Source organism: Ixodes scapularis, unplaced genomic scaffold (genome assembly GCF_016920785.2).
Source record: "Ixodes scapularis isolate PalLabHiFi unplaced genomic scaffold, ASM1692078v2 PGA_scaffold6__148_contigs__length_123643588, whole genome shotgun sequence".
Taxonomy (NCBI): Eukaryota; Metazoa; Arthropoda; class Arachnida; order Ixodida; family Ixodidae; genus Ixodes; species Ixodes scapularis.
Window position 1 is genome coordinate 9,592,485 of NW_024609881.1, and position 10,874 is coordinate 9,603,358.

General features: G+C 47.5%; 1 protein-coding gene across 1 annotated transcript; it reads right to left on the minus strand.

The window, feature by feature from the left end:
• Nucleotides 1-6: 6 nt before the first annotated feature.
• On the minus strand, nucleotides 7-10,383 carry LOC120850738. The gene is made up of 3 exons (XM_040223366.1): nucleotides 10,362-10,383; nucleotides 476-1,037; nucleotides 7-394 (listed from the first exon to the last, which is right to left on the minus strand). The coding sequence occupies exons 1-3, from the start codon at nucleotides 10,381-10,383 to the stop codon at nucleotides 7-9; spliced, it is 972 nt and encodes a 323-aa protein (XP_040079300.1).
• Between the last annotated feature and the right edge of the window lie 491 nt (nucleotides 10,384-10,874).

Sequence of the window (10,874 nt, forward strand, 5' to 3'; positions counted from 1 at the left end):
GGCACCCTAGGCTGCGAAGAGTTCCTCACACTTGAAGCCTCTGTCAGCCAAGATGACGTCGCCCTCCTCAATCTTGTCCAGAAGTCCGCATTTTGAAGTGAGTTCCTTGTCGGATACACGCCCACCCCAAGCCTTTGAGATGAACGTTATGGAACCTGCTGGAGAGACAGCTACTAAGAACTTAACAGTGTTATGGTGCTTGTACTGGGAGAATGTCTGGCTCCTGGCAGACATGAAAGATGGCTTGTGAATAAAGCTTTCTGAACAGTCCACTGTGCACCTGACGTCCTTAAAAATGGGGTCACTGAAGACCTCTGGAAGGTTGCAGCGGATAGCTCTTCGTGATGGCCAAATCAAGAGGTTCCCCAAATTGCACGCGAGCACGTCGAACCACCTGTGAAAAATTACACTCACACTAGATGCTGAAATCCGGAAACGGCATGCCAGGTCCTCGGTCAGCAGCCCAAGTCTTAACCTCATTAAAACCATCACAAGTTGCTCCTCTGGCTCGAGGAAGGTCTGTGTGTCGGGTTTCCAAAACGATAAGATAAAGCTTAGAAGAGCATGGAACATATTCCGCGACATGAGACCAGTGTAGAACTTTACACGAAGGTCATCTTTAAGAGCATCTTTCGTGGGGGTGTTGCTCTCAAGGCTTCTTTTGAGGTTCTCATTGGATGCTTTGAAGCCCCTCAATGTTTCAGTTGTCTTCGCGAGCTCATTTTTAAGGTCGCACACTTGCTTCTTGAGGCTCTCATTTTCTTGCAGCAGAACCTCAACTTGGCCTCCTGTCATTTCGGTGTTGGCACCTGCATCAGCTGTTGCTGCATCTTCGGTGCAGGGAAGTTCCTCATGGCTAAGTTCCAATCCCTTGGCAGTAGCAGCGTCGTCTCTTGACTGGGCTTGCTCATTTTGTCGTTTCACTCGCTCCTGGAGTCGACCGTGACGAGCTATCTTCCTCGACACATCTGTCTGAGCCTTGAAGGCGAAAATCGAGGGCACATAGTCGGGATGTGTTGGGTCTTGAGACGGACAGCCTGCAATAGAAGAAAACAAAACCTGTGTAACAGTGGTTTTTGAGTGTCAGATGATGAAAAATGAATACATGCTTTCATGAGTCAATTCGCAGCTGCCAACACTTCACTATGCAGTAGGTAAATAAAAATGACACATTCAATATTACCCGGCTCACTTGTTTTAGAAATGGGAAATCTGATCTTACTAGTTTTCTAACGGTCAGACAGCTGCAAGTTGTTTATTGAGTCATATCCGCGAACTTGCTTTGGGCGGATATATATGTAGGAATGAGGGAGTTCTACTTTTTAATTTTCTTATTACACTGCCTAAAAAAAAGTAGAGCAAGGTGCTATCGTAGAACGCGGGACTGGTTTGCCAATCGCCCGGCAATCTGTAGCTCGCGCGCGCAACGTTCGATTTTCGTGACCACCGGCTTCGTTTCATCGTTCACTGTCGCGTCTCGCTACACATGAAACCTAAACCCTCAAAGAAACACCAATCGGCGCGTGAAACAGTTCTAAAATGCCCAACACCGCTTCGACCGGACCTAATATCTCGCGTAACCCACAAAAGTTTTCGGGGCAGCCTGTCTGCGCAACCCTCGAGAGTTATCGGGACAGCATTTTGTTTTTAATATCCTAAACATAGGTACAACAAATCCGTGTGCCTTACCGTTAATAAAATGTGTCGAACATATTACACTCCTGTCGTTCGGCAGCCACTTGTCCCGTCGAACGGCCTGTACCCAAGCTGCTCTTCGTGAAGGATCCTTCGGAAACCGAAAAGACCGAATTGCGGACAGCAAGTTCGCCCCTGAACGCTTGCTGCATCCAGGAACTACACAGCAGGGGCCCAGACGCGGTAGTTGCTCTGGATCACCCATACATTCGTTTAAACCAACGCAATCGAAGATAAAACTCTGCGAACGGGATCGACAGGGCAGCCAAACAAGCCTTCCGAAGTGCCTACGCCCACCCGTACCGGAAGTCCGAAAGGGCGCTTTCCGGTTGCCGGAGCAGGTGGCGCCCCCACGTCTCAACTCACGCGAGAAAGAGCGAATACATCATTCCACCTCAGGTCTGAGCAAAGCCAAAAACCACAGCGCGAGCCGTAATTCTCTGTGCGTACCTGTCTTGCACGCGGCCTCTTGGTATGTCGGCACCCTTTTCTGGCTGCATGTAGGCACGCCCCTGTGGTTATAGGATCACTCCCATGGAAGCAGAAATAAAGTATTGAACAAACGTGCCCAAACTCCGAAGAAACTCGAACTCTTCACTGTTTAACGTCACTGACTTTGAACTGACGGATAGATCGGGACCGTGTTGTCGAATGTAAAACGAATTTCCCTTGCCATTTTTTGTGAATGTTTAGCCAAAATTTCAATGTCACTTAACCGAGGGGAACAACCACACCTATCACAATGAATGGCTAGGTTACCCGAAGGTGAAGACCTCAAAGACAGATAATGCTCCCGAGCTCGAATATTAATACATCTGCCCGTCTGCCCAATATACACTATAGCACTTGAAAAGGGTATTTTATAAACGACCCCCATAGCACAAGCTACATATTTGATGCGATGGTTTATTACACACCCTACACGCTGAAGTCCTGCTTTCTCAATGGACGCACACAAACGAGATATCTTGGAAGGTGCTGAAAAGACTATGGGAACTTCGTATTTAACAGCCACTTTTTTGATCCTGTGGGAAAAACTGTGCAAATATGGTATTACCACCGGTCGAGAGGCAGACTTTTGTCTAACATTGTCAAGTATGTTAAGGGGATTCCTGAATAATTTTAAAAGTGACTCCGCTACCCCCACTATGACATGTTTCGGGAAACCCGCTTTTGTTAACCTATCGGCTTGAGCCAGAAAGCTGTTGAAACCTCTGTGAACACAAGATTTCAATAAAGAAGCTCTCAAACATGATTTTGCAATAGCTCTTTTTACAACTTTTGAGTGCGTAAATTCATAGCTAAGGAGGGACTTTTTTGTTCTAGGCTCATAAGCCCAGCACAGGTGACTCGTTTCAAGACGAATGTTGAGGTCCAAAAATTGCAAAGCTTTTTTGATTGGAACCTCATTCGTAAACCGCAGACCTCCAGAGCACTCCCGAAAGGTGTCTAATAACTCTGAGACCAAGTCAAAACTTCGTGAGCCCTGCTTAGGTTTAAACACCACCAGGTAATCGTCAACATACCTGAAGACTTTCAAAAAACGATCATCTAACCTTTCTGCAATAGCACAATCACAACCTGCTAGGTAGATGTCACTCAATATGGGAGCAACACTGGACCCAATGCAGATCCCGGATTTTTGCAGAAACGTGTTGCCCTCAAAAGAAATAAAATTAGAATTTAAGTAAGAGCGGAGAAGATCCAAAAACTTTTCCATAGCAATACCAGTCGAATTCTGGAAGGCTACAGAACCGTTTAAGTCAATGCAAAGCTGAACCTCTTCAATGAGACCTCCATGAGGAATAGAGTAGAAAAGGTCGTCCACGTCAATCGAAACCAGATCACAAGTTCCAGGGTTGTCAATGCTTAGATAATCTACCAGTTCTTCAGAGTTTTGAAGTAAAAAAGGATCAGTTAACTTCAAAGAAGATAGGTGATGCTGGAGATACTTCGAGACATGCAGCTGCCATGACTCTCTCTGTGTAACGATCGCCCTGAACGGCATAGCGTCCTAATGGGTCTTCACAGAGAAGAAAACCTCCAGATTGAGACCACGAGCCGCCTGGACAGACTTCCAGAGCCTTTCTAAACCAAGCTGCTTACAAAGTTGCTCAGAACGCGTCTTCACCTTGCCCAGAACCACATCTGGAACAGGTTAGAAATTTTTCGACACGGCTTGAGTAGACTTTTCCTTAAATATAGACCTTTCCAATGTTTACAAATCCACAGCTCAGCGTGCGATCTCCACAGCTCAGCACGCGCGTGTGCGTCGCTTCGGAAAGCGAGCAAAGCACGCGCCATACGCACGAACACTGAAAATGAAACCGGCCAGCAGCCCTTTTCTGGAAAGGTCTATATGTCCTGGCACAACTACAAATCCTCCCTCCTTATCTGAAACCAGCAGCTTTAACCTACAGTCTTTGAAAAAAGAAACAATAGGGCCGAAATGAAATCGATGTACAGATTTCCTGGTGTCCCTACGTAAGCTTTCTACACAGTCTAGGATACACATGTCTTTTTTCTCAGCAAGTCTTCTCAGCTAGCCGTCTCACAAGGGAGAGCATTTCCGGGGGCTTCACTAGGGGCTCAGTAGCATACTTTGGGCCCTTACTCAATATGTGTGTGATAGCAGCAGGCGCAGTTGCATCACCTAAGAACACAACGCTATTCCCTGCACGAGGCGGGTCTTTGTGTTTCTTAGGGAACGTGGAACGTAGATGCAGCCATAAGAACTCAGTAATACGTGAAGACTCCAATTGACACGCACGGAGTTTTCTCCTGGCGCTGTCTTCGTTAGTACACGTGTTATAACACCACACTTTCAAGCAGTCATGCAGAAGTCTGACTTGCCTCCAATGTTCCGAGCGGAGAATCTTGCATACGCGCTTGGCATGTCCAGATGACAGAGACGTCAATCCAAAAAGGCTTAATACCTCAGGGGGGTAATTGCCTTTCTTTGCAGCGTACTCATATTGCCTTGCTTTGCACGTAGAAACAGCGATGGCATTGACATAGAAGATGTCTTGATGTTGAAGATTGAAGGAACACATAAAAGGGCCCGATGTAAAAGAAAGGAACTGCAGTAATGTTTGGAGGTGGGCTAGTCGGTGATGCATTGTAAACATAGAAATAAAACAGCACAAACGAACACAAGGACAAGTAGAAGAAGGGACACAGACACAGCGCTGACTCACGACTTACTTTCTTTCTCATCATTTTAAAACATATCAACATAAGAAAACAAGAGATGAAAAATAAAAGAAGAATCCAGCATGTAGGACATCCTCTTTGTCATATGCCATCTGAGGAATTGTTTACAAAAACTATACATTATATACCATTAAAAAAAAATTTAAAAAAGAAGGAAGCAAAAAGTAGGAAAAGATATAACTATACAATTTTGCAAGAAAGGCTCCTGTGCGCTGCCATTTTGAGCGATGCTGGCGCCCCGTACCGTTTTCGCCATGCTGGGGCGCGCTAGGGGCACGTCAGTGGGGTGCGCGATGACAAGATGGTGCCGTTTGCTGCATCGCCGATGGCTAACGTTAGCGGCACACTTACTGTCTCGGAACGCGGGAGGAGGTATCCACACAGAATCGTAGCATCACATATTGTAGGACGGGGCATCTTTAAGGGTTGGAGCTGACTCTATAACGATCGCAGCCTCTGTTCCTGCATGTTGTGGAAGCCAGAGCTGCCGCGAGCGCAGCCATCGTTGATGCAAAGGCCATGTGACTTGTGGCGCATTCTGAAGAGCGCCTTGAGACTTTAGATATTTTTGAAATTTTTCGATTTGTTACCGGTTAAGGCATTTTATTTAATTGTCCGTGCTCTTTCGCGGTCGAAGACGACACGTGTACGTTTTACAGTTATTTTTTCCATTTCTTTCTGCGCTCAGTGGTGTATGCTTCGGCGAGAGACGCTTGGCAACATTGTACGACAACCAGCGGACGTCCTGGCTGGAGAGTAGGTCCATCTCACCTTGGCGCGCGGTTCGAGGTTAAGCCGGGATCCCACTTGCAAAGGTGTATACATCATTCCACCTCATGTCTGAGCAAAGCCAAAAACCACAGCGCGAGCCCTAATGCTCTGTGCGTACCTGTCTTGCGCGCGGCCTCTTGGTATGTCGGCACCCTTTTCTGGCTGCATGTAGGCACGCGCCTGTGGTTATAGGATCACTCCCATGGAAGCAGAAAGGAAGTATTAAACAAACGTGCCAAAACTCCGAAGAAACTCGAACTCTTCACTGTATGACGTCACTGACTCTGAACTGACGCATAGATCGGGACCGTGTTGTCGAATGTAAAACGCTTCATGAATTTCCCTTGCCTTTTTTTTTTTTGTGAATGTTTAGCCAAAATTTTAATGTCACTTAAACGAGGGGAACAATCACCTTCGGGTCACCTAGCCATTCATTGTGATAGGTGTGGTTGCTCCCCTCGGTTAAGTGACATTGAAATTTTGGCTAAACATTCACAAAAAATGGCAAGGGAAATTCATGAAGCGTTTTACATTCGACAACACGGTCCCAATCTATGCGTCAGTTCAGAGTCAGTGACGTTATACAGTGAAGAGTTCGAATTTCTTCGGAGTTTGGGCACGTTTGTTTAATACTTTCTTTATGCTTCCATGGGAGTGATCCTACACTCTAAGAAAAAAAAGGAGGAGAAAGGTAGCAACAGCGACTGTTCCTCCTTGTTGCGGACAAGTTGCCCAGAGAAGGGAGGAACGGCAGTTTAGATGAAAGGAGGATGGCGAGTTCCTCCTTGTTCAGTTGGCGCAGGGGTAAACCATCGCGCTACTGACCAAGTGATCAGAAGTTCGCTCCCCGGACGAGCGGTTTTTTTTTTTTTTTTTTTTTTCGTAAAGTTTTTTATTTTTTTATTTATCAAAACACACATAGACAAACCCAGACCGATGAAAGGAATATTAAAGTTCTTATTATTCACCGAGTCGTTTTCCTCCTCCAGGCAAACCGGAGAAAGCTTTCGCCCTCCCGACTCATCTTCTTTCGGTTTCGTTTTCGAGCATATTGCGCACTTTGTTTAATAAATTAATGTTGAGTTGATTGAGCTTCAGCGGCAGCGAAGGCCGCCTGTAATTCCGTCTTCTAGTCCAAACGTGCAGAACATTTCGGTTGCATTGACGTTTTTACCACTAATTTTATAAACGAGCTAACGAAGCAGCTAGAAACAGCGAAGTTCCGGAGCAGTGCCAGCAGCGCTACATACACTGGGTAAGAGTGGACGGCCGTCTCCGATTTGCGGGACACACGCGGAACTACAGTAGCGAAACCACGAGGAACTGTGTCGACGTTTTCAACGTTATGGAAATCGCGGGAACTGCGTCCAAGGCAGGCAGGTTTTCCTGCCGGCTGCCCGGGTGCCTTCCGTGCTGAGTTCGGTTCTGTTGTCCCATGCCGAGTGCCAACCGGCGTTCAACGTGATTCCGTATTTCTGCCTGTCAGCAACATCGTCAACGTGATTCTGTATTTCTGCGTGTCAGCGACATCGCGATGGCAGTGTTGTGGGTTGTGAACAGAAGACTGGAATTATCGCCGTTGTGACCGTGTGTTCGCGTATCAGTGGTGTAACAACAAGATGAGATGACGTAAACTATTAGTGAAAAGACGGTGAGAGTGCAGGCGAGCTGGTGGTAGCTAATCATGTCGTATTACACCTGAGACTGCGGTGGAAGAAATCGGAAGAACTTTCAGTAGAGGGAACAGACACAGAGAACGTTCTCTGTGTCTGTTCCTTCTACTGAAAGTTCTGATTTCTTCCACCGCAGTCTCAGGTGTAATACGACATGATGACGTAAACTGTCGGGCAATGGCGCCGCTGGTCGGGCCGTGATCGGAGGGGGCGGGGTGTCGCAGGATGACATACCGCTTTACATTAAAGAGTTTAAAACCACTTGAGGGATTAGGTGCAGTCGATCGACGTGTGGATAGTCATGTTGGAACGCTGGTTTGAACGGTAAGCTCCTATCGTACAGTGGCCAATGTGACCGTCGGTCGCCGAGAGCGATTGCGCTCTGAAGGAAAGACTGAAGAGTACGAAAGTACGTACGGAAAGTACGTATATTTACAATGGAAGTTTAGCATAAAAAAACAGGTAAAATCGAAAAAAAACGCTATCCTTGATTTTACTGTTTAAATATATTACGGTTCTTGTAGAAACTGCCCTCCAAGCTCGCAACGGCGTAGCTCCGTACACTTAACAGTTGCCGCAAGTCGCGGCTTTGACTGCATTCAAGTTGATGGAAACGCGATTTCTCTGCCCGTGAAGCATCACTTCCAGCTGTGTGCATATCCGCTCTACAAAGATTAATCCAAGACGGCAATTGCAGCCGCGCGCGAACAGCGCAAATAGAAAAACAAACACTACAGTATAAATACTGCCTACGAAGGGCCGTGCGGGAAAACAAACTTATGGCTTGGAACCACATTGGAGCGGCTCCATTTATTGGCTTTCAAATAATTACGGCATGATCGAGCGTTTTCTTTTTAATAAGAGATTCATCCCCTGAGCCATTAAAAATAGTCTCAGATGTATGACATTGCTGGAAAAAAATGAACATGTTCGGAGTATTTTTTATTGCTTAGGGAGTCACCGAAAAATTCCGTACGTTCAAAACGACCAGTATAAAAGACGGAAACGCAGGGTTCGGGAGTGTGCTGTTGTATTGATGTTTGTATGTGCGATGCCTGTGTATGCGCTCAATATATGTTCACCTGATGCTTGTAGCACAGTGTTCTAGAGGGAGTTTTAGGGGCAAGAGCGGCGGCCGCTTTGTGAAGATTTTGCGCGTAGACGACACCATGGCGCTGCTGTTCTGTGCCCTAGGAGCGCGCCCCCGTCAGCCCCATCATCAGCGCTGTTCGGCGCTTACTACTGTGGTTTGACTGAAGCTTTTCGCGGTGCGAAACAACTGCTAATGTTGTTCTGTATACTCTGTTTCACCTTATGATGTACCGCAGGAAAGGCTACAAGCGCGAGCTCTTTTCTCTGGGACACATCTCGGCGGCACAAGCTCTGGTGAATTAAGAGCAGCTGCCAACGCTATGAGCTCGTGCTTCTAGCCTTCGCTGCGGTACAACATAAGGTGAAACGAAGTATAGTAAATTGTAGTTCTGCCTTTCAGCTAATGCCTCTAGAGTGTGTGCTATCCTCTACTTGAGATATTGGCGTGTTTTGAGGGAGATTATTTAATCAATATCGACTCCCCCCCCCCCCCTCCCAATACTGACGCATCGTTCGGCAACGCTATCACTTGGGCTGCAGGCTTAATAGCTGCGAAAGAAGTTCTACGGTGCTACATTCTGGAGAAGCGTACCGCGTCACCCTCGTCGTCTTCTTCGTTGATCGCACACGTGCCATTAATTCTCCTAGGGCAAAAAACTTAAGCGCCACTCGCGGTATCTACGTCGACCGTCTTCACGCGCTTCTTTGTAAGCGGGCGCCGCTCTTGCCACTACACCCTCTAGAACACTGTACTTGTAGTGTGCGTAACGTGTCAACATGTGTTAGAGATTCCCGAAGAAAAAGAAACGCAATTGTGGTGTAAGAAAATAAAAATATTTTTTTTGTAAAACATGAATTGGGTGGTACCTAGCGCCACCTAGCCTACCTACTTGCGATTACTCTGCTTGACCCTGCCATCTGGTGGCAAGCGATTAAACATCATTTTAGCTACGCGGCTACGCCATAATTTCGTGTTACCGTGCTGAGATAAGCCAAGAGGTTGCTTCGGATTTGCTTTTTTTTTTTTGAGAGCGGCTTTTGTTTTGCGGGCGAATGATTTTCACTCGAGAAAGAAGAAGCCACCGATGTGATCGGACGTGTTTGCTTAAGCTCTCGACTTTTTCGAAAATGCTCGGCGCTAAGCCCAGCCCCGAGCTGCCAAGTTCGGGCCCCCCTTTTGGATCTTCGGGGGATTGCCCCTCGGTAAAACCGGAAGATGCGGCCAGGACTTCGAGCAACGCATCGACCAGCCACGGTCAACCAGAGGCCATGGACACGAGGAATGCGAGTAACGCCGGTCCCGCCGCTACCACGATGGGAGCAGGACCTGCTCCAGCCTCGATACTAAACAAATCGACAATGGGGTGCTCAACAGTCTTCCAGTTTGGTGAGCCCTCCACAGTTCCAAGCACAGCCCAATCTGTCGAGCTAGTCTTAAGGGCTCTCCTTTCGAGCCTATCGAAAGAGAGCCTTATCGATATTTTCAAAAGTGTCATTGGAGAATCTCACGAAATTGTGCCAACTACCAAGGGGAAGAAGAAGAACAAGTCTGCGAGTTCTAAGAAAGCCTTGAAAAGCAGCACAACAACAATTCTGCCAGCGCCAGCCGGTGCTGCACCTATATCTGGCAAGACGCCACAACCAGCAGGGAGTCAGGGCGACAGCTCAGTGCCTGCTAAGACACTACCGGAACAAAAGCTTGCGGCCGCCGCGCTACCTACTACAGAACAAACGGAGGAAGAGGACGACTTTACCACCGTCACGAGCAGGAAGAAAAGGAAACGGGCTCGCGAGGACCCGACACAATAAAATAATGAGAAGGCCAAGCCCTCCCGGCGTTGGCAATTCGAGTACAAGATCCGCCTAACACGATCCCAAGTCTCGATAAAACCACTACTACCAAGACTGAAAACGCACCTCTCGAGCGTTTCAACAGCATTCACAATGCATCCACTAGACAAGGCCAACACTATTTCAGTCCGCACGGTCTCGAAACAGCTGGCCGAAACCCTCGAGAAGATAACCGAGGTTGACATTGGCGGACAAGCAGTTTCTGTACAAGTCTTTAGAACGTACGGAACCGCCTATTGCAAAGGGGTCATCTACGACATTTACTCAAGAGAAGAGGATCCCAAGACAACGTCTTGAACCTTGAATTGGAATCTGAGAAGATCCAGGTGATCGCTGCTCGTAGACTGGGAAAGTCTAACACGGCAATGCTCACATTTGATGGAGAAAAGACGCCGAGGTCCGTCTTGTACGGCAATAGATATATGCGGGTCTTCCCGTTCAAGCCGAAAGCGGTTACGTGCGGTAACTGCCACCGATTGGGACACAAACCGGACATCTGCCCAAATGCTGCCGTGTGCCCCACCTGCGGAACTCAACATCCAGCCTCTACGGATCCTGCCCAGGGACCTGGATGCCCCG